Consider the following 21,399-nt stretch of genomic DNA (forward strand, 5'->3'; position numbering starts at 1 on the left):
TCCGGTGTCGCGTTTCCGTCACGTCGTCCATTTTCACGGATCCGCACATGGTGCTACACCGGCTGAGAACCGCCAGCCTTTTCGTTTTCGGGATTTTTGCTCCGCTGTAGACAAAAGTCCGTGTCGTAGTTCTGTTAAATGAAAGAAACGGTGGATATGGTGGACGACCCCGAGTATGAAGAGGAGGAGCCTTCCTTCAGCGACCCGGAGGACTACGTGGACGATGTCGACGACGACGGTAAGCAGTCACAGAAAAAACGCCGGCTTTCCGGCCTGCTGTTAGCAGTTAGCTAAGAGCTCAATGGTGGGGATGTTTTAGATGCTACAAAGCTAGCTAGCTTGCCTCTCTGCTCACCGGCACGTAGTAATAGTGAATAGTTAACAATGAACATGAGCTGGATGCATAAGCGTAATTACCAGGAATACAACAGCGACACCACCCTTTTTCTCCAAAAAAAAACTCCAACATAACGTTATCACAGTGTACTTAACGCCCGTTACAGCCTCACCCAGACCCCACACTGGGGCCTGTGCGATGCGATCTGAAAAACCGAAACATGATTTTAGCTAGTAAAGCCGTTAAAGCGCATTATTTTCTCTGTGCTGTTTGCCTATATAAAGTAGTTTGAATGGGGCAGCTGGTTGTAGCTCAGTGGTAATCCTAACCCAGGTCTGAGGGGCGTTTGCTCAGTAGAGCTTTTCAATTGTGCAAGTTTTGCAGTTGTGGTAAAATGACTCATCAGATACACGTGTTTTGTCTGTAGTAGTCACAATATAATTATTTATGTATATAGAAACTTTGGGGGTAAATTTACAACAAAATTAGTACCATTTAATATTAATATGCAAGCTTAAGTTAAACAGAGACTCAAATGAAATAGCTTCTGTGAAGCTAAACACGCCAGCATAGCGGTTCTTTATCCTCATCAAAATGATGTATATTAAGCAGTGAGTGTAAAGGAGATGTACTATTGAATCAGCTTTATTATGATGTGATTATATGTTGTCTACTTATAAATCATGAAGCGTAAACCTACACATCTCTAATGGAAATTTAAACAAAAGAATTATGTCTTTTTCAACGATGCAGTCTTCCCTACCAGTAACTGAAGTGGTGGCTATAAAGTTTAGATTGGTTTTTGTATATGAAAAGAAGGTCGTCATTAAAATGAGATAAGAACCCCAACCCCACACAGTCCGATGAGCTTGTTCATCACCCCTGACCCTCCTCCTTCACTTTTCAGAGCTTCTTGATGACATCCTGAGGGAAAAACCCCAGGAGGCAGACGGCATAGACTCGGTGGTGGTGGTGGACAACGTCCCTCAGGTGGGCCCGGAGCGTTTGGAAAAGCTCAAGAACGTCATACACAAGATCTTCTCCAAGTTTGGCAAGATCACGACCGAGTTTTACCCAGATGCAGATGGCATGACCAAAGGGTAAGACCACAGATGTTTTCTTTTGTGCATCTGTTTTGATTCAAGGTGGATTTCTGGATTTGAAGCAGAGAGTTTATGTTTTATTTTTTAGTAATTGTTTTTTTCTCCTCGTTACAGTTACATCTTCCTGGAGTATGCTTCTCCTACTCAAGCCCTCGAAGCAGTCAAGAACGCAGATGGATACAAACTCGACAAGCAACACACGTTTAGGGTCAACCTCTTCACTGACTTTGACAAGTGAGTATGGAGTACCACCCAGTAAATGCATTGTCCAGGTATTGCTTGCCAGACTTGGAATACAAGTAAATAATCGCCCCTTTGTTTTTGTTTTGTTTTTTAGATACATGAACATCAGTGATGAATGGGAAGCTCCAGCAAAGCAGCCTTTCAAAGACTTTGTAAGTGTTACCTTAACTTTTCAGTCATAAGACTTAGAATTTGTTTGACAAAAATAGCTTCATGTCAGCACTTTCATTATTAAGTTGACCTTTATAAATCAACAGGACAGTCTCTATCCTGAAACCCTGCAAGCGACAATTACTTTGTCTGTGTTTTCAGGGGAATATGCGCCATTGGATCGAGGACCCAGATTGCCGTGACCAGTACAGTGTGATCTATGAAGCTGGAGAGAGGACTGCCATTTTCTCCAACGACGCTAAAGAGCCAATCACAGTTGAAGAGAGAGCAGTGAGTTTTTAATTACTCACACAGAGTTGGTGGGAAATGCAGGGCTTGTATCGAACATGATTGGTCAGTAGTCACTGGTTTGGAGAGTTCTGATGTTTTTCCTGCTTTGATGCAGCGCTGGACAGAGACGTACGTCCGATGGTCTCCTAAAGGTACCTACCTGGCTACGTTCCACCAGCGGGGAATCGCACTGTGGGGCGGCGAGAAGTTCAAACAGATTCAGAGGTTCAGTCATCAGGGTGTGTCCCTCATTGACTTCTCACCATGTGAAAGGTAATAAAAAGTCGATTTTTTTTTTTAAATCCAAAAAAGCACATTATAGTGCACAGAGTATCCCGTTCTAGTATTTATTTATTTCCTGTAAATAAGGCAATGTCACCTAAATCCTGTGGGTTGTTGCACCATGACCTGGGGACAGCAAAGGATGATTAATGTGCAGATAAAGCACTCTAAAGAGGTGCCGAGTTGGCCTGTGAGCCACTGTCTGATTTTAATGTGTGGTTGTGTTGGCTTCCAGGTATGTGGTGACCTTCAGTCCACTGATGGACACCAAGGAGGACCCACAGGCCATCATCATCTGGGACATTCTGACCGGACAGAAGAAGAGAGGCTTCCACTGCGAGAGTTCTGCACATTGGCCTATTTTTAAGTCAGTATTATGCTTTCTCTCTTTTAAATCTAATTTAAGTCAAATTTACAGAGTCCTTGCAGAGTTTGGATGCGTCTTCTAATTTTACATGTTTGTTGTCAGATGGAGTCATGATGGGAAGTTCTTTGCAAGGATGACACCAGACACACTGAGCATCTATGAAACTCCGGTAAGTAGGCCTGAAAACAGTCTAGATGTGTTTAAATGAAATGTGCAAATGATATTAAAGGTTTATGTTTTGTTTTCTTCTTGTAGTCTATGGGCTTACTGGACAAGAAGAGTCTCAAGATTACTGGGATAAAGTAAGAGTCCTTCATACTCTCATGCTTTAAAAAGCAACGGCATTTTGTATAGAGGTATTAATGTTTGTGCATCTTCAGGGACTTCTCGTGGTCTCCTGGTGACAACATCATAGCGTTCTGGGTACCCGAGGACAAAGACATTCCAGCCAGGGTGACTCTGATGCAGATGCCCTCCCGTCAGGAGATCCGCGTTCGCAATCTCTTCAATGTCGTCGACTGTAAACTGCACTGGCAGAGAAACGGGGATTATCTGTGTGTGAAAGTTGACAGGACTCCCAAAGGAACACAGGTACTCATAGAAAGAGGACAAACCGCTTATATGTCACAGATTTCTTTTAAAAAAAACAAGAAATAATAAGTTGACTTTTTTTGCCTTCTCAGGGTGTCGTTACCAACTTTGAAATCTTCCGCATGAGAGAGAAGCAGGTTCCTGTCGATGTGGTGGAGATGAAGGGTAAGACATGTATTTGTACAAACACAGAAATGAGCTGCAAGTAATTCTAATTTCCACAGAAAGGAAGTTAATCTGTTTCCCTTCGTGTTGTTTTCCTTATAGAAAGCATCATAGCGTTTGCATGGGAGCCCAATGGCAGTAAGTTTGCTGTCCTCCACGGCGAGTCGCCAAGAATCAACGCCTCCTTCTATCATGTCAAAAACAACGGCAAGATTGAGCTCATAAGTGAGTAGAAGGACAGGCATGCAATGTTATAGCAGAGCGTTGTTGCTTCTAATGTGTCCACTAAACTGAATGTGACACTTTTCCTTTCACAGAGATGTTTGACAAGCAGCAGGCCAACAGTATCTTCTGGAGCCCCCAGGGACAGTTTATGGTGCTGGCTGGGCTCAGGAGGTAGGTTTTATCGGAGTGTGTGTGTGTGTGTGTGTGAGATGAATATAAGAAGCCACTGATGACAAACTAAACATTTTTTCTGACACCTCGTATGAGAGCTAAGCTCCTGATTCTAACGCTAATCTGAGGCTTGTTTCATTGGTATCTGTAGAGATGAGTGTCTTTGTACATGGATGTAACCGCTTTGCCTCTCCTTTGCAGTATGAACGGAGCTCTCGCCTTTGTAGACACGTCAGACTGCACCATGATGAACATAGCAGAGCATTACATGGCCTCTGACGTGGAGTGGGATCCAACGGGTCGCTACGTCGTCACCTCCGTCTCGTGGTGGAGCCACAAGGTGCGTAGCACTCCACAGGCCTCGCCAGTCCTTTGCAGATGAGAGGAAATGCAGTCTGGTCTTTTTCTGTCATCCATTCACTTCGTTTTTCTCCACCTTTACGTGCGTGCTAGGTGGACAATGCGTACTGGCTGTGGACGTTCCAGGGCCGGCTCCTCCAGAAGAACAACAAGGATCGGTTCTGTCAGCTGCTCTGGAGACCAAGACCTCCAACCCTGCTCAGCACAGAACAGATAAAGGTACAGTTTCTTCTCTATACTGTGTGTGTGTGTTGTTGAGTGTGTGGAGCCAGTGATGACAAACATAATTTTTCTGACACCTCGTATGAGAGCTGCACCGTGGCTCCTGATTCTAGCTCTAATCTGAGGCTCCCAGCTACACCACATTATACATGTGTCCACCATGTACTGCGATGATGCGTTTGTGAAGCCATCTGTCACGTTAACATGCTGTCATATACACTCATCTGTTCTCTTGCAGATGATCAAAAAGGATCTGAAGAAATACTCAAAGATCTTTGAGCAGAAGGATCGTCTGAGCCAGTCCAAGGCTTCTAAGGTTTGACCTGTTTATATTTATATTTTAACTTATCTTTGGGAGAGTTTGTTGGAAATGCTTTTCCCAATTTTTCATGTGCTGTCCCCCACCTCTTCCATCAGCATTGGATAGGCCCCTTTTTATTGTCCTGTTAATTTGCAAGTTAATCATCTCCTGTATCTCTTTAAAGAAATTTAAAGCGTTTTGCTAACTTTTATATTGACTCTATAGTATAATTCACTGAGGCTGCTAACACTTTACATGCTTTCATGGTAATACAAGCTGTGTGTTCACACTGAAATGTAAGCTTTGTGGGTTATGATGCTGAACTCTGCTCTGTGTGAGTAGGATCTGGTGGACAAGCGGAGGGCAATGATGGAAGACTACCGACGGTACAGGGAGGAGGCGCTGAAGATTTATCAAGAACAGAAGAGCATTCGCCTCGAGCTCAGAGGAGGTGGGACCTCTCACTGTTATCTCACTCACTGTTAACTTGCCTTTGAGGCTTTTTCTTAAGAGTGCTGAAATTTTTGTGTCATGTAGGAGTGGGCACAGATGAGCTGGACAGCAATGTGGACGACTGGGAGGAAGAGACCATTGAGTTTTTTATCAACGAAGAAATCATTCCCATTGGAGATCTGTAGTCCCCTACGCAGGTAACACACTGCACAGGTTGTTGTGGAGTCTTGTCAGCTATTTGTCTTGCACCCTTTGATTTCACTGTGGAGATGTGTTCATATTTTAAACATCCGGCTATAAAACTTTACATTAGTCCACATAATGCGGCTGCATATAAATTAGGGGATGCATGTTGTCTTCAGTTTTAATCTGAAGTGGCGAACAGAAAAATTAATGCCATTCCCGCATGCTCATACAGTCAGCAGCATCTTCATCACCCCCCCTTTTGCTCACAGTCTCACTCTGCATTTCCGCTCTTGTCTTCCCCTTCAGTCCATCCGTTTTTGTGTGGAAGGAGGAGAGAGGAGCTACGTCATTGATTGGAGAAGGACGACGACCACGCTGTGAATCTTGGGGCTTCATCTCAGGCCGCAACGTTCAACTCATCATCAAAGTGCGCCTTACGGATCAGCAGCTTCATCGAGAGACAAAAGAGAATACTTTGTATTGCCTAATTTCTCTTTGTCTCTCAGCATCATCTTCCCCATTTTTTTTTTCCTCTGTGGACTTTGATATTCAGCAAAACTGCCTCCTACTCTGTTCATTAGTTGGAGTCTCAGTGTCTAATCTCAAACTCCATCCTGTTTTGGACCTTCCTCAACCCCCCCTGGGGATTTATTTTGAACTAGCCTCACCATGCTAGTCTGTTGTTACAGGGCAGCACAGAGTGCCATACCATTCAGGGGTGGAGGTGTTGTGAATAAACAAGTAGCCTTGTTAATAAATGTGCTGATGTGGCGCTATAGTGGCCTGTATCCTCCTCCTTTCAGACTAGGCTTTCACACAGGGAGGGGGCGCGCAGTGGGAAAACCTTTAAATAAACAAACAGAATACCACCTGACTCTGTCTCACGGTTTGGTTATTATTAGAGTGAGTCCATTCAAATATGGATTGGTCACATGATTGCATGTGATATCAGAAAATTAACCTGCATGAGTCTGGAGCAGTGTTTACACAGTAAATATGCTAAAACTGCTGCGGGCTTGATAAAATAATTCAAAGATGTACATGGCCGTTGTCGTTCACTGATGTCTAATAAAATATTACTGCGTACCCTGATCATACTAATTAGGGCATGTGGATTATTGATAATCTGGATTATTGGTAAAGATGCTAAGATTAAAATTGTAATTGTTTATTATATTTCTGTATCTGATTCTTTGCTGTTTCACCTTATAATTCCTGAGGGGAGGGGGCGGGGTATAGGCCAGCTTGTCATCAAATCACATCAGGATATAAAAGCTGTTCTTACTCACATGCAGCACCCTCCAGGAGACACATGTACAGCAGAAGTACTGTGGTTTAGATTGTGTTTCCTGAGTAATTAAGGCAGAACAGGGCATAATCGCCCACTAACTGTGAATATTCCACACAATTACACATGCTAATTTCACACCAGTGCAGGTTTTGTACTAGTGAGATGTCTAATTGACGTCCAAACCTGCTGCATTGGTCATTTAAACTGTTAATGCACCTCCACGGAGTCTTTTCTAAAATAAATGATGTTTGGGTGTGCATGTGAAATCCACTGCAAGGAAAACACCGATCCTGATCATGGACAGTGCTGGTTCTCAGCTGAAACAAGTTCCTTCAACTGGGCCAAATGTGACAGCTACAGATGTAGAAAAGTGTCAAGACAAAAGTACCAATCAGCATCAACAGGTTTGCTCACATCTCTTCAGTATTAACAGCATCACAGTCACATGTACCTTTTCTCCATTAGACATGAGTTTGTTTACATCCAATCAGGTGAGTGTTTACTGTGTTTTGTTTTGTTTTTAGCTCACTGCAGTTAAGAATATAAAACGACTGCAAATCTTTGTTGTTTGTAGGGGGAAAAAGATCCATCTCATAAACAGATGACTTCAGCCTCAAGCGTGGCAGCTAAATGCAGGGCTGTGTTTGAGCCTAAACTCAGACGTCATCTAGCTGCCACTGAATTTGCCTTTGAAAGCCATAAATTGCAGTGAAATTGTGCCCATTTCTGCTCAAATGATTTTAATATTCCCACATTTCGCTGTACTTAAAATATTTGTAAGCTAAGGTCACTTGCTCTTTTGTATCTGCTGTTTGAGTTTTGTGGCCTTGAAGTATTTGCATCAACCAAAATCATGGGTTTTCCTCTCTGTCTGTTCCTGTAGATACCTGGTCTGTCATTAAGGTGAAATTCTAGCCTTGGCTTTTTCCACAGATTTGAAAGTCATCCATACCTTCACCCCAAGGCCATATGATTTGCTTGCAAAAAATAAAACAAAGTGGGCCATAATTTCTACAATAAAACATTAAATAGTCTAAATGTGCTCGATAGGAAGGCCTTAAATACAGTAGTTTTGTTTTCTCATCAACACTTGCGTCATTGTTATTGTGAAAAACCCTTTCAGACCTCAACATACAGCTGACATCCTAGCACCATTTGGGTTCATTAGTCTTGCATGGCTAATTCCCAATGGGAGCGGGAGGCCACTGTTCAGCCACAATATAGACTCTATGCTGCACGGATCTCATTAACCTCCCAAATATCTGCGCATACTTTTAAACACTTTCACTGTGGTGCTTTTCACTGTGAAATACTCTTATTATCAAAGACGTTATCTACCAGTTCGCCATGTCACTAAATGTTCCACAAACCACCTGAAGAAATGTGGCTTAACCACAGTCATAAATCAGTTTTGTATCTGCAAATTAAACGCTTAAAGTGTGCATGTTTTAACTGGATAATTGTGGGTGAAATTTTGCACTCTTTCAAATAACTGAATAAAAAATACATGAATAAATAAAATTTGCAGACAATGTGCGCTTTATTATGAAGGAGGTCCTGTTTAAAGCCAAAAAAAAAAAGAGATAAATTTTACTGAGAAAAATCAAGTTTTTAAAAAAAAAATTGAAACTTTTTGACTGTACAGAAATTACCAGATTATAAAACAAGTTCAAATTCAGACTTACTGAGAAAAAAAAATCATAGTTTAACATATGAAAGTTGGTTTTTATTCAAACAACAAAGAAAGTATAAGCTACTGTGTCTTCAAATAGAAGTCAAATTTGATGACATACTGAATAAAAATTTTGATACTAAGTCCCAAATATGGTTTCCTGAAATTAAAAAATGTTAAATTATAAGATAGAATGTCGACTTCCTGTCTCATAGTTCTTCTTATTTTATGAATGGTTAAGACTGTGTTATATGACATTTCTGTCTCTCAGCAGCTGCTCATCTGATCCACTGCAGACTTGGGACCTTATTATCAGCAATGTCAAATCTGAGGTCCTTTCAATCAACGCTTGTTACATTTTAGCTCAAAGTTGTTCTCTGTTAACCAGATGACACTCACTGACTTTAATGTATTCCAAAACATCTCATTACTAATTTTAGTTTACACAACCAAGTGCCCAGTCTGAACCTTTAGCCTAGGCTTGTTTAAACTTTAATCCTAAAACCAAGTCTCCAAGAAGCAATTTCAGATTAATAAATACATTTTTATTTTAGGCAAATAAAAATGGAGTAAATACCAAATGCACTTTTTAAATCACAATTTTATAGAAAAAAGTCATACAAAGCTACCTGGCCCTGTGTGGAGAAGTAATTGCCATCTAAACCTAATTACTGGTTTTGCCATCTTTGGCAGCAAGAACTGCAATCAAGTGTTTGCAGTAGCTGACAATGAGTCTTTCACATCACCGTGGAGGAATTTAGGCCCACAGAACTGTTTTAATACAGCCACATAGGAGGGTTTTCCAGCATGAACGGCCTGCTAATGGTCATTCTAGAACACCAAAATTGGATTCGAGTACAGACTAGACCACTCCAAAACCTTCATTTTGTTTTTCTGAGCCATTCAGCGGGAGGCTTGATGTAGTGTGTTGGATCATTGTCCTCCTGTCTAACCCAAGGGTGCTTCCGCTTCAAAGCATGAGACATTCTTCTCCATGATTTTCTGGTAGAGAGCAGAATTCATGTTTCCGTCAATTACTTTTCCATGTCCTGAAGCAGCAATCCAGCCCCAGACCACCACCACCAACTTGTTTAACTGTTGCAATGATGTTCTTTTTATGAAAGGCTGTGTTAGTTTCAGTGTTTGTCTCGTCAGTCCACAGAATATTTTCCCAAAAGTCCCAAAAGCTTTTGTGCCCCCCCCCCCCCTTTTTTTTCCAGCAGTGGTTTTTACCTTAATCTCTCCCATTGTTGCCATTAACTTTTTTTCTCAGCTACGTCCTTAGATTGTGACATGAAGTGTTGCTTTTTGAGCTCTCTGAGCTCTACTTTACCTTGTCAGACAGGTTTTGTTTAAGTGGGATGTCTTGATTCAACATGCCTTGCAATTATCAGGCACGGGTGTGGCTAGTGGAACTGAAATTGGGGGTATGAGTTTGCTGAATGGCAATTACTTTTCACATACAGACCAGGCAGATTTATATAGGTTTATTTTTTCCCATAATAAAACTAGATAATGTATAAAATATAAATACTTAATTTAAAGCACTGTAGCGGAATAAAAAAAACACCAAATCTTTATGCTTTTGAAATGTAATTTTCGTTATATCTGTTCTCTTTTCAAAACACTGACTTTATTATTGTCTGCATGTGAAGCACTTAGAGGATAAGAGTACACTGTAGCTACAAAAAGATGGATTATGCTCTCCCCGGGCTCTGGACCAACAGAGATTTATAATTATTTTAGTTTTTCCCTGGAAGTCCCAAGACCAGTGTGGGAAAAGAAAAATGTGTGTGTTGGGGGGGCGGGTTGGAACACGTGGAATAGTGCGTGGCTGGATTCTGAAAACAAAAATCTATTTTCAAAATCTCGCGAGCCTTTCCTCATTATAGGGCTCATTCCGTCGTCGCTGCTGCTCTGTCTCGCCCTACCTCCCGCCCGCTTGGTCTCATCACCGGGGCAGCCGGACACAGCGAGAGAGACGGGGAGAGAGAGCGAGAGAAGCGGACTGACTATGGAGCTCCTCTGCAGGGTGATATGAAGGATTTAGGTCATGAGCCGTTTTTTTTTTTTTTTTTTTTCCTCACAGACAGATTAATGTTCAGACCGGCTTAAATTGCTGCCGTGATGCTCCCTGAGTGAGAGGCGTAAAAGAAACAAAAGGAGGCTTTCCTGCTCCTCAGAGCCTGGGTATGATGAGCGGAGTGTGAGCGGATGAAAGTGTGGAGAGAAAGAGGTGCAGTCCTTCTGTGGTTGGCTGCTGCAGGGAAGGAGAAGCTGGAAGAGTCCCGTTTGCGTGAGAGAGAAGGGACTGTCCGGTGCGGCCGCAGAAAGGGCGCATTGTAACCTCTGTAGGTTACTCTGTAAACTGAGATTGTTTCCGTCCGACGGCCGGGAGGAGGTCACGGTGAGTCTGCTGCTAAACGAGGAAAATATTAACAGAGATAATAAAGCCTAGTAAGCTGCTTTCAGTGAGAAATGGTTAAGATATTCTAAGGGAAGTAGGGCGAAGGGCCTGCAGCTTGTCACTGAACATTTGAAGTTTTGGATCTTTTCCGTTGATCTCTGTGCGTGCCTTTGCGCGCGCGTGCGCTTGTGTGTAGCGCGTGGCAAGACTGAAGAGACTGTGTGGATGTTTGATTTTCCAGACAGGCTCGTCTTGTCTTCGCGGAGTTTAAATTTAAACCAATGAGAGGAAAAACACCTTTCGCTGGAGGATGCTTCTTGCCCTGTCTGAATTTTTTCTTCTGGTTTTAAAAGGCACCATAATTTTTTTCCACTATAGCAGATGTTTTTTATGGGACAAACAATCAGGGATGTGAACCCTTAAGCAGCCCCTGGTTTGAAGCTGCTTCATCAGCATAACCATTTGTTCACATCTCCCTGTGACAGCTGGGTGCCCAGGGTGCAGCCTGAGGTTCTCACGGCCTCTGGTTGACATGACACAGGTCAGGAACACAGCCTGGCCTATCATAAAGCCCGGCATCAAGTTAGTAAGATACTCTGGCAGCTGTTCTCTTTAAAATGGAAACAAATGCCATAGAGTACTGTGCACCACTGTGCACATCCACCCAGCCATTTTCTTCCCTTATCCAGTTTAGTGTCATCGGGTGAAGGTCGAGCTTCATCTGTTCACCACCACAGTGAATTTTAAGTCAAACAATCAGATAAATACACAATACATGCTTTGCAAATCAGTCAAAATCGATATTTTTCTCAGGAAAACCACCACAGGGGCACGTTTAGCACTGTGCTGCTTCACATTCCTCTTTTTAACAGTGCTCTGTAAGCATTTGAGAGCTGAGGAGTACTTTTGAAACCACCCTAACGTGATTTCCAGCACGTCTCTCTGAAATCTGCGTTAGTGGGGTCTTCGCACACTCCACATCTGCTCTGTTATGACTGTTACTGTGCTTCTTTGCTACTAATGGTTTTACTTTTTGGTGTGTGTAAATGGGATGGAAGAGGTGTAAAATGATTTTAATGGATTTTAAAAAAAAAGTGTGGTATTTCAGTTTTTTAAATCTGGTGGTTTCATTGCTTCAGTTTTTTTTTATTTCTTACAAACTTGAACATTTTAACCACAGTCTAAATGTGCCTAGTAAGGCTATAAATGAGAAGCCGAGGTTTAGTAATGTTTCCTGTGTTTTTTTTTTCTTTCTTTCTTTTTTTTAAGTTGAATCTTTCAAACAGGAAGTCTGTCCTTCCGTAAGGCGGCCACAATGGAGCTGAGATAAACTCTTCCTCTTTTATTCACCAATTACGGCTCTTGCTGCACTATAAACATGGGAACGTGGCGTGGTCTCCGAGTGGCTTTCATCATGGGATCTTTGTTTATGATCCTGCTTATCATTGTCTACTGGGATGATGTTGGGGGCTTTAGTCTCTACCCGCTGAAGGACCCCAAACACGAGGTGCTTCAGTCCGGATGCTGTGCCCCGACGACTATGAGCCCGCCTCAGACTACGCCCACCAGCAGAGCCCACACGACTTCTTCCTCCATTGTTTCCACCACCGCTTCTAGTGCTTCATTTAGCCCAAAGGAAGCGGCTCAGGAACATACGGAGGAAGGGAAGGGGAAGCAAAATCATGCACAGAGGAAGGAGGAAACAAAGGAGGATGTAGAGATGGAGATCTCTGCTTATGATAGGGAACAGGAGGCGCGAAAGAAGAGGATTGACGACGTGTGTTCAGGGAAGGAAGACGTGGAAGTCCCCGAAAGGACTCGGCCTTTTTCACAGATCCCCAACAGGGAACTGGATCACCTGATAGTGGACGATACACACCAGATTATCTACTGCTACGTTCCCAAGGTACTGCTGCCTCAGTGAGTGATTATGTGTGGTGTGGGGTGTATATGGGTGGCGAGTCAGTTCACTGTGTGGGGAAAGTAACAAGAGGAGAAGCAGATGTTTAAATCACACTGCTTCATTATTGTTCTTCTCCTTTATGGTCCCCGTTGTCTTCTAAATGGTTTCCCTTTTCTTCCCTCTTCTCTGCCTTGCTGCTGATCTCTGTTTAGGTGGCGTGCACCAACTGGAAGCGAGTGATGGTGGTTCTGTCTCAGTCTCTGATCTCAAGCTCCTCAGGGAAACCCTACACTGACCCAGAGGCTGTACCTGCTGACCTTGTACACAACTCCACGTTGCATCTAACATTTGCCAAGTATGACACACAAATATTGAACCTATAACACGGACAAATATTAGATCAGTTTTGGTGATGTGTTTGCACCGTCATAATAACTCTTTACTTTTGTAAATATTTAATTTGGTGAAATGAAAACTGGTTTATCAGGTTTTTAATGATGAGTAAAATCTCACATCATGATTTCTGTATCTATTTTTTGTGCTCTGTGCCCTTTTTTACCATGCACGGCGAATATTGTGATTTCGGTCTATTCTAATCCAAACTATAAATTGGTTTATTGCTTTAGCTTCATCCTAGCTTGCCATTTATACCACCACCAGCTCATTTCTCTAAAAAATATTATACGTATCAGTTTCAGCTTTATAATAACTATCCAAGTACTGTTGATGTGATAAATGTTCATTTAGTAGTGATCGGACTTGTGAAAAAGAAAAAGAAAGTACTTCTTTCAAATCTAAGATTTTACTTATCAGGAGTCAGGACATAAAATATATCTAGTCACTATCAGGCTCTAAAATTAATTAAATTGGATCTGAGCTGAACAACAACAGACAACTTATAACCCAGTATCATTATTTATTTGCATGGGAAAACCTGGCCGCACACCGTGATTCAGTTGGGTGTAAAACCAGTTTCACTTGAATAACTTGAAGTAATTATTTTCTATTTGACTTTATCAGTCTCGAACATTGATATGGATGAGCTTTGGCTTCTTTACAGAGTTGCTAAAGTTCATTGAGGTACGCGGGAATTCATTTATGCACAGCCAGGGTACAAAAGCCGATGCTCTGGATTGTTTCCCCTCCCCCTTTCCAACAAGCCAAAAAGAGAGTGAAAACTACATTAACTAAATAAAAGAGAAATTAACTGGATTCACAGCGTTAGGAGACTCAAAACTGTCCTAGAAATACTTTCTGCCAGCCACTCGCCTGATCATCGACATCAGAATTTCTTCTTTCAAGTTGTGATGAAAAGTTACATGCAGAAGAAATCACACCCACAGTTTCCTGGCTTTGCAGTGATGGGCTGATAGAGAGGGGCGGACAACCACACATGGAAAACATTCAGTCCTAATCTGAGCATCATTCATTGTATCATTCACAAGTTAGAACCTGTGGGTTGTGATGCTGTAAAAGATGTTACAGAGCCAAGTCATTTATTTATCAATAGCATCTCAAAAGTATGCTGCAGATCGGAGTACACGCGCAGAGGTCCCCGTCCAGAGATAAGCAGACGCGAGTAAATGACGTGCTGAAGGAAAGCAGAAAGAGTTTGTCATCAAAGCAAACTGTTGTCTGTTTGAGATGAAGTGATCTACTGTATTAAAGCTGTAATTGTAAATTTGCCAGCATTTTGTGCTGCTGTAATTTGGGCTTATTTCTCATTAATGTTGAAGTTAAATGCCACAGCTAGCCAAGTTTAAGTCTTTTGACCGGATCACCTGTGTCTGAAGAGCGAAAAATCAGACTGTTAATCCTCATAGTGGTTCTCATTTAAAAATATCTTACAATATTATTGTAAAAGCTGTGGATATATGTTTAAGTTCTGAACTTTTCGTTGTTTAATTACACAATTCATGAATGAGAGCGGTAATAAATATCCTAACAGGTTTTAGAGGATCTGGGACTATTTAATTATTTTCTAGGTTCATCTTGGCTCAGCCCCCACTGTTGTTTTCACAAATCCCACTTTATGCACAGCTCTCTTAAAGTTCTGTCACAGCATTTCAGTCAGGTTGAAGTCTGGGCTTTGACTGAGCCTTTGCAATGCTTGGATTATTTTCTTTTTCAACTATTCTGTTATAGATTCACTGCGGCGCGTGGGATCATTGACCTGTCGCATGATCCGATTTCAGATCCAATGTCAGACAGCTGGCCTCGTATTTGACGCCATAATTCTTTGGTACACAGCGAGTTTCATATTCAGCCCAGTGACTGCAGAGTGTCCAGGTTGTGGTTTGTTCAGCTGCAAACCTAAACTGTGCTGCCAGGTTCCTTTTAGTGAGAAAACACTTTTCCTGGTTACCCTTCCAAACTTACAAGACATACTTGTTCAGTCTTTTGCTAATTGCGCTCTCATATTTACATATTTATACATTTAAAATTATATTTTCTTTCTAATTCTTGCTTCCTGAATTATATTTCAGAATCCACACTGCACAAACAAAGCTATTTCATTAGCATTCCTGAGCTGATCTGAGCCTGTTTCTTGTGATTTATTGCTATAATAGCAGAATGACCTTGGTGTCCTCAACAGTACCACTTTTTTCCTACTCTGAAATTAAGTTGCTCATTCTAATAATTTTTGCACTCTAATGGTCTCGGCCTTAATCCTACCTCCAGGGAAGAGTCAATGATTTGAGAATAATTGAGATATTGGCATTTACTTTTTAATTAGTGAGCACCAGAAAGAGGAACGGCAAATGCTAAACAGGTGATGCTTACTATAAATACATCACTGTAGCTCTTCAGAACACTCTGCCTGCTTAGTTTCTTGGGAAAAATGTCGATAAGTCATAAATAAAATTGTCTCCTTAAGCCACACAAGGAAATCAAGACCACCATAGTTTTAAATAACCAAGTCCTCATGCAAAATGTTCTGGAACAGGAAGGCTGCACAGCCAAGAAAAATATATACTCCAAGATGAATGTCTCCCAAACAACTTTCTGAAATGTGAACTGGACTGAATTGAAAGTATGTCAAGCATTAATAAAAAGGAAGATTCCCCAAAACCTGGAAGTAATTATATTCTCACTTTAAGTTATTTAAAAATGTGTTTCGCAAACAAAATGTGTGAGTTGACGCTTGGAAGGCCGAGCGGAAAGGACAGGCGGAGCTTGGTGCTGCAGCACAGGCAGACCGCTCTGTAGCCCATTGAAGTCGAACATGTGTTTTCCTGTCTGCGTCGTTACAGAAGACCTGACCCTTTCCCCTTTGGATGTGATCTGGCTTTGTTCTTCATTCATCTTGTGACTCAGCCACAAATTATCACAGAATTCAGACATGCAGAGTTTGTGTATCCAAGTCATATCTAACTATCACAACTTGAAAAGGAGGTAACCCCAGAACAAGATCTTTAACAGTGCTTTTTATGTGCATTTCTAGATTTTGGCGCCGTTATGGTTCCCTGTCCCGCCACTTGATGGCACTGAAGCTCCAGCATTACACCAAGTTTCTGTTTGTACGTGACCCTTTTGTGCGTCTTATCTCTGCCTTCAGGAACAAGTTTGGAAGGTGTGTGTTTGCTGTTCAAGGAAATGTGCTTCACTTTGCATTAAACAGTAGCCCATGTCATTGATGAATCACTGAAGTGTGCGTATTTGTGTGTGTTTTAAGGCCCAACCAGGACTTCTACAGGCAGTTTGGCTCAGTTATGCTGCGTCGTTATGGCAATGTGTCTGGGGATTTGCCAGAGACCGCGGCCGAGGCATTTAAGGCAGGAATCAAACCAACATTTCAGCAGTTTATCACATACTTGCTAGATCCAGAGACTGAGAAAGAGAGCATCTTCAACGAACACTGGCGGCAGGTGATTGCCTCACACAAACAGACGCATGCATTTTAACACGTGCAGGTTAAGGAAAGATCGTTCATTAAAATCATGGGGTGTATTTAACACATTTATTAGACCATCACCCACTGTAAGGCTTATTCCACAGCTTCCATAAATTAACAGTACTGGTAGTTACTTAAAAAACCTTCTTATAATAGGTAATCCACCCAATGATATTTTTAATACTAAAATATAATTATTGTGTCATCCAAAAAAAACAGAGGAGAAAAAACTGTAAAACACATGATTATTTTTTGATTAAGATGCCAAATCATTTATTTGAATTCCTGAACAGGAAAATCTGGTAGTGGTCGAATTTTATGCTTGATTACTTTCAGACTTCTTAGAGAAGTCCTGGTCGACAGTATAAAAATGAATTCAGCTTGTTATTTGACTACAAATAAAATAATTTCTTAGTTTTAAACTCGTTTTTGGCAGATTTCTAAAATATTTGTGTTTCTTTCTGCTGGCAGACAAATGGCAAATGATCTGACATATTGAGTATTGTTTCACTACCTGGTCATTAACAGGTGAATTAGCATAGCGTTATTCACATTTTATCAGTTTAACACTTTCAAGTTTCTGAGTTTTGATGATTTTAAACATTTCAAGTATGAATGTTTCATATTTAAGGGTTTACGTGGACTTGCTTCACATCCTTTGAATGAATTTAGTTGTCAAAAGATGGACCATACAGTTTGTACTAATGCAACGTGCATTAGTACAAACACAACGGTGCAATGTATTTGGACAAACTGTGCTGTCAGTAAAGGAAACTACACACTGGAACAGCATAACAATGGCAATAAAGCAGCACTTTCCCTATAATAGGTGATTTCTAGGCTTTTCCTTGAGTTTTTTAGCACAATACCTGCATCACAGTTATATCTCAGCCATATTAGATATTCAGAAAGAGAGATGAGATGAACCCAGGTGAGATATTCAGAATGAGGGGACAATAGCTAAAAAGAAAGGACAGTAGTTAGCTGGAGAGCTATGTTTTGAAATAGAGATCAAATAAAATATTACATAATTGGTATTATCAAAGCACCTCACAGTGAAGTGCTGCATGTCTGATGGAATACATAAATATAAAGTGAAGGAACATTGTGAAAACACATCAGATCTCAATGGGGAGAAATTCATGCTGGACATCTCTACTATTATGGACTACATAATATGTTAGGAACCAAAGGATGTCACATTGTTGATGGAAATGAAAATTCAGCAACTCATAATGTTGTTTGAGTTGTTGTTATTTAGCCCCCCATGTGCTTGTATATATGCCTGTCAAAGTTGGGGCATTCTCCTAATGAGATGATGTCCATGGACCAGGGCATTGCTGAGCTCCTGGACAGTCTGAGGTGCAACTGGCAGCACTGGGTGGAGTGAAACATAATGTCCCAGAGGTGTTGGACTTAGGTCAGGTGAGCGTGGGGGTCAGTCAATGGTATCAGTTCCTTAATCGTCCAGGAACTGCCAGCATACTCTTGTCATATGAGGCTGGGGATTATCGTGCACCAGGAGGACTCCAGGACCCACTGCACCAATGTAGGCTCTGACAGTCGGTCCAAGGATTTCATCCTGATACCTAATGACAGTCACCGTGCTGTTAGCCTAGCATACAGAAGTTTGTGCATCCCTCCAATGCTATGCCTCTCCAAACCATCACTGACCCACCATTTACCACAGGCATGCTGAACTATGTTACAGGCTGCATAACGTTCTCCACGACTTCCCCAGACTCTTTCACGTCTGTTACATGTGCTCAGGGTGAACCTGCTCTCATTTGTGAAAAGGGTAGGGTGCCAGTGGTGGACCTGACAATTCTGGTATTCTATGGCAAACGGCAGTCAGGCTCCACGGTGCCAGGTAGTGAGTACATTCACACCAGTGGCCTGGCTCTGGCAGTGCTCATCTTGTTCCTCCTTGCACAAAGCAGAAGATAACACTCCCACTTATGGGTTAAGGACCTTCTACGGCCCTGTCCAACTGTCAGAGAGTAACTCCAGAAGGCAGGCAATCTCCTCCATGACTTGATGCATGACTCTGATTAAATAGCGTTTCTTTATTTTTTTGTTTATTTTGGATGGATTAATGAGGAAGCCTGTGTATTCAAATCCATTTTAGTAATAAACACAAGAGTAGAGTTGTGTGTCTCCTTTTTTCTTGAATGCCAGTATATGTGCACAAACAGTCAATTATTAGAGGCAGATAGACAAAGTCACAAACACACACAAACTAATGCAGTTTTTAAATGATACTCCTGCTTTTGCTGTGTTTCAGGTCTACCGTCTGTGCCACCCCTGCCAGGTGAAGTATGACTTTATCGGAAAGCTAGAAACCCTGGAAACAGATGCAGAGCACCTGTTGAAGCTTCTGAAGGTGGATCATCTGATACGGTTCCCCTCAGGGGCTCAAAACAAAACTGCAGCCAGCTGGGAAAGAGACTGGTTTGCACAGATTCCCATTTCAACACAGAGACAGTTGTACAAGCTGTATGAGCTGGACTTTGAGCTGTTTGGATACCCCAAACCTGACAGCGTGCTTCACCAGTAGACCATACCAAGCCAAAGGCCCGGACGCTGCACTGTGTGTAGCGCCTTCACCTTCCCTGCCTGCGCACAACGAGCACATGCCTTTAAAAAACAGTCTGTGAAGCTGTGTGTTTAATTTGTTTTATGCATACCTCAAAAGACAAAAGTGCCTGTCTGCATTATTTTATTTTTGACATTATATCATATCCAAAGTGCACCAGCTTACAAGTTACTTTATCCCAGTCTGTGTTTCCTCATGCAATGGCACTTTAAAGAGTATTTTTTGAATGCGGTATTTTGGTAAGTCATGAGTGAAGGTCTTGGGCTGCATGTTAGCTCACATTTCTGAGGGGGAAGTATGCAGAAAAATAAAGAGTTTTTAAATTACTGTGTGATCCTCTGTAGGTAATTTGTGTTTAAACTTTCTCAATTCAAAATTTGATTTTAATCTCTAATTACTTATCACTGGAAGTGCTACGAAGCTTGAGAAAACATCTATAAATCCTCTGTCTGCTTTGGTTCTGGAGGCATTTTGTCAAGTCTTCAGATCTCAGGTTGAGGAATAAGTGTTTTGCAAATTAGGAGGAACTGTCACTCATTTTTAAAAGATCCATTAAAGCCATTTTTTTTTTATCTGTATGTGAGTGCTTCATGAAAGTGGAGTAATAAATCCCTGGTCTATTTACCTTTAAGTATACTATAGAGGCAGAAGTTTGAATAAAATAGAACACATTAGTCCATCCATACTGCACAGTCTCGACACAAGTCACTTCACACTGATCTGAATCATTTGAGCATAAAGAATTCAGCTAACTCAAACGATGAACCTGTCTTGTTTCTACACAAAATAGACAACTTTGCAAAGAATCAGTTTTAAATTGTAACTCTAGGCACGTTGTTACTCACAAAAACACATACAATGTGTAACAAAAATAATATTTTCCCCATTTTCTTAGTTGATTGTACAAAAGTTCCAAAGTTCTATTTTTGACAGGCATAAAATAGAACTTTTGTATCAACAAGGTGATACCATTTCCCCCCTTAAAGTTTGTGAAAGTTGAATTCAAAAGAAGAAAAACTATAAAGATCAGACAAACCATATCTGAAAGTCGTGTATGTAAGAAATAAAAAAACCAAAAACAGTAAAGTCCTGACACAGGACCTGAGAAATCCCTTCAGCTGATCTATCTACTGTTCAGTGAAGCCTCAACAGGGGTGACCGACAAGAAGCCATTCTTCATGAAATAGATAGGCTGAGATATGCTAAATTACACAAGAACTGGACTGAAAACACAGCACACAGAAAAGTACAGTCTGATTTTGCTCCACCATTTAACCCTTGTGTTGTCCTTGTGTTGTCATCAAGAGTATGGGAATCCTGAGGACATTACAAGGGTTAATTCCAACTGGAAAGGATCTGATCAGTGTGACAGTGATCACAAACACACCTGACACAGCAGTAAAGCATACCTGAATAAAAAAACACAGTGGAACACCATCAGTCATTGATTGACCTCCCTGGAGCCCGGACCACAACATTACTGAAGCAATGTGGGATCATCTTACCAGAGGACAGAAGGTAGCCAACACCCAAAGAAGAGTTTTGAATGTCCTTCAAGAAGCCCAGAGAACTATTCCCGAAGATCACTTAAAGAAATTAAAAGAAAGCTGCCTAAGAGAGTTCAGGCTGTTTTGAAGAATACCAAATATTGACCTACAGGCTACACAGAATTATAACAACTGCCTTATATACTGTATTTCCATCTATTTTTGGATGTTTAAAAAAACCCCCACTGCATCTCTTTCCCATTTTCCAGTAATGAGACTAAAGATGATTTAATGGTAATGTATGATTCAGAGCCAAACTGAAATTAGATACTTAAAAACAACAACAACAACAAAACAATGTCTTTTTATTAAGAGTTTTTCCTCTATACATATACACAAAAAGAGAGGAAAATGATTACAGATGATCAGCACATTCGGGGTAATTAGCCCATACACTTAAGGTTGTGAGATAAAAAAGAAAAAAGAAAAGAAAAAGAAAAAAGTGAAATAAAGAAAAAGAGAGAAATGTAAACATAAGTATAATATTTCCCCAGATAACATAATCCCTGCAAAATAATCCCATTCATTCCCACCGAGGTCAGATACCTTTTTTAAAACTAAAAAATAACACAGTATTTCCTTCCCTGTATTAAAGTGAAGTGCAAGTATAATTCGTTATATTACCTAACTAAACGGACTTT

At 41.1% G+C, this 21,399-nt stretch overlaps 2 protein-coding genes across 3 annotated transcripts; both read left to right on the top strand.

The window, feature by feature from the left end:
• The first annotated feature begins 3 nt into the window (after positions 1-3).
• Positions 4-6,321, top strand: eif3ba (eukaryotic translation initiation factor 3, subunit Ba). The gene is made up of 19 exons (XM_080881244.1): positions 4-238; positions 1,245-1,437; positions 1,555-1,674; positions 1,778-1,835; positions 1,996-2,124; positions 2,240-2,397; positions 2,642-2,773; positions 2,876-2,942; positions 3,029-3,075; positions 3,154-3,364; positions 3,457-3,529; positions 3,632-3,754; positions 3,847-3,925; positions 4,127-4,265; positions 4,379-4,504; positions 4,746-4,823; positions 5,151-5,259; positions 5,346-5,458; positions 5,754-6,321. The coding sequence occupies exons 1-18, from the start codon at positions 139-141 to the stop codon at positions 5,444-5,446; spliced, it is 2,043 nt and encodes a 680-aa protein (XP_080737370.1). The 5' UTR covers positions 4-138; the 3' UTR covers positions 5,447-5,458; positions 5,754-6,321.
• Positions 6,322-10,310: 3,989 nt separating this feature from the next.
• Positions 10,311-19,781, top strand: LOC308396219 (carbohydrate sulfotransferase 12-like). Of its 2 annotated transcripts, none has more exons than XM_080881367.1 (6): positions 10,311-10,817; positions 12,087-12,723; positions 12,933-13,075; positions 16,166-16,294; positions 16,397-16,589; positions 18,900-19,781. In XM_080881367.1, exons 2-6 carry the CDS (start codon positions 12,196-12,198, stop codon positions 19,170-19,172), a joined length of 1,266 nt encoding a protein of 421 aa, XP_080737493.1. In that variant the 5' UTR covers positions 10,311-10,817; positions 12,087-12,195; the 3' UTR covers positions 19,173-19,781. The 2 variants fall into 2 exon arrangements, with proteins under 2 accessions (XP_080737493.1, XP_080737494.1); XM_080881368.1 differs by having other exon boundaries at positions 12,104-12,723.
• The last annotated feature ends 1,618 nt before the right edge of the window (positions 19,782-21,399 follow it).

Source organism: Rhamphochromis sp. 'chilingali' (genome assembly GCF_963969265.1).
Source record: "Rhamphochromis sp. 'chilingali' genome assembly, chromosome: 4".
NCBI lineage: Eukaryota > Metazoa > Chordata > Actinopteri > Cichliformes > Cichlidae > Rhamphochromis > Rhamphochromis sp. 'chilingali'.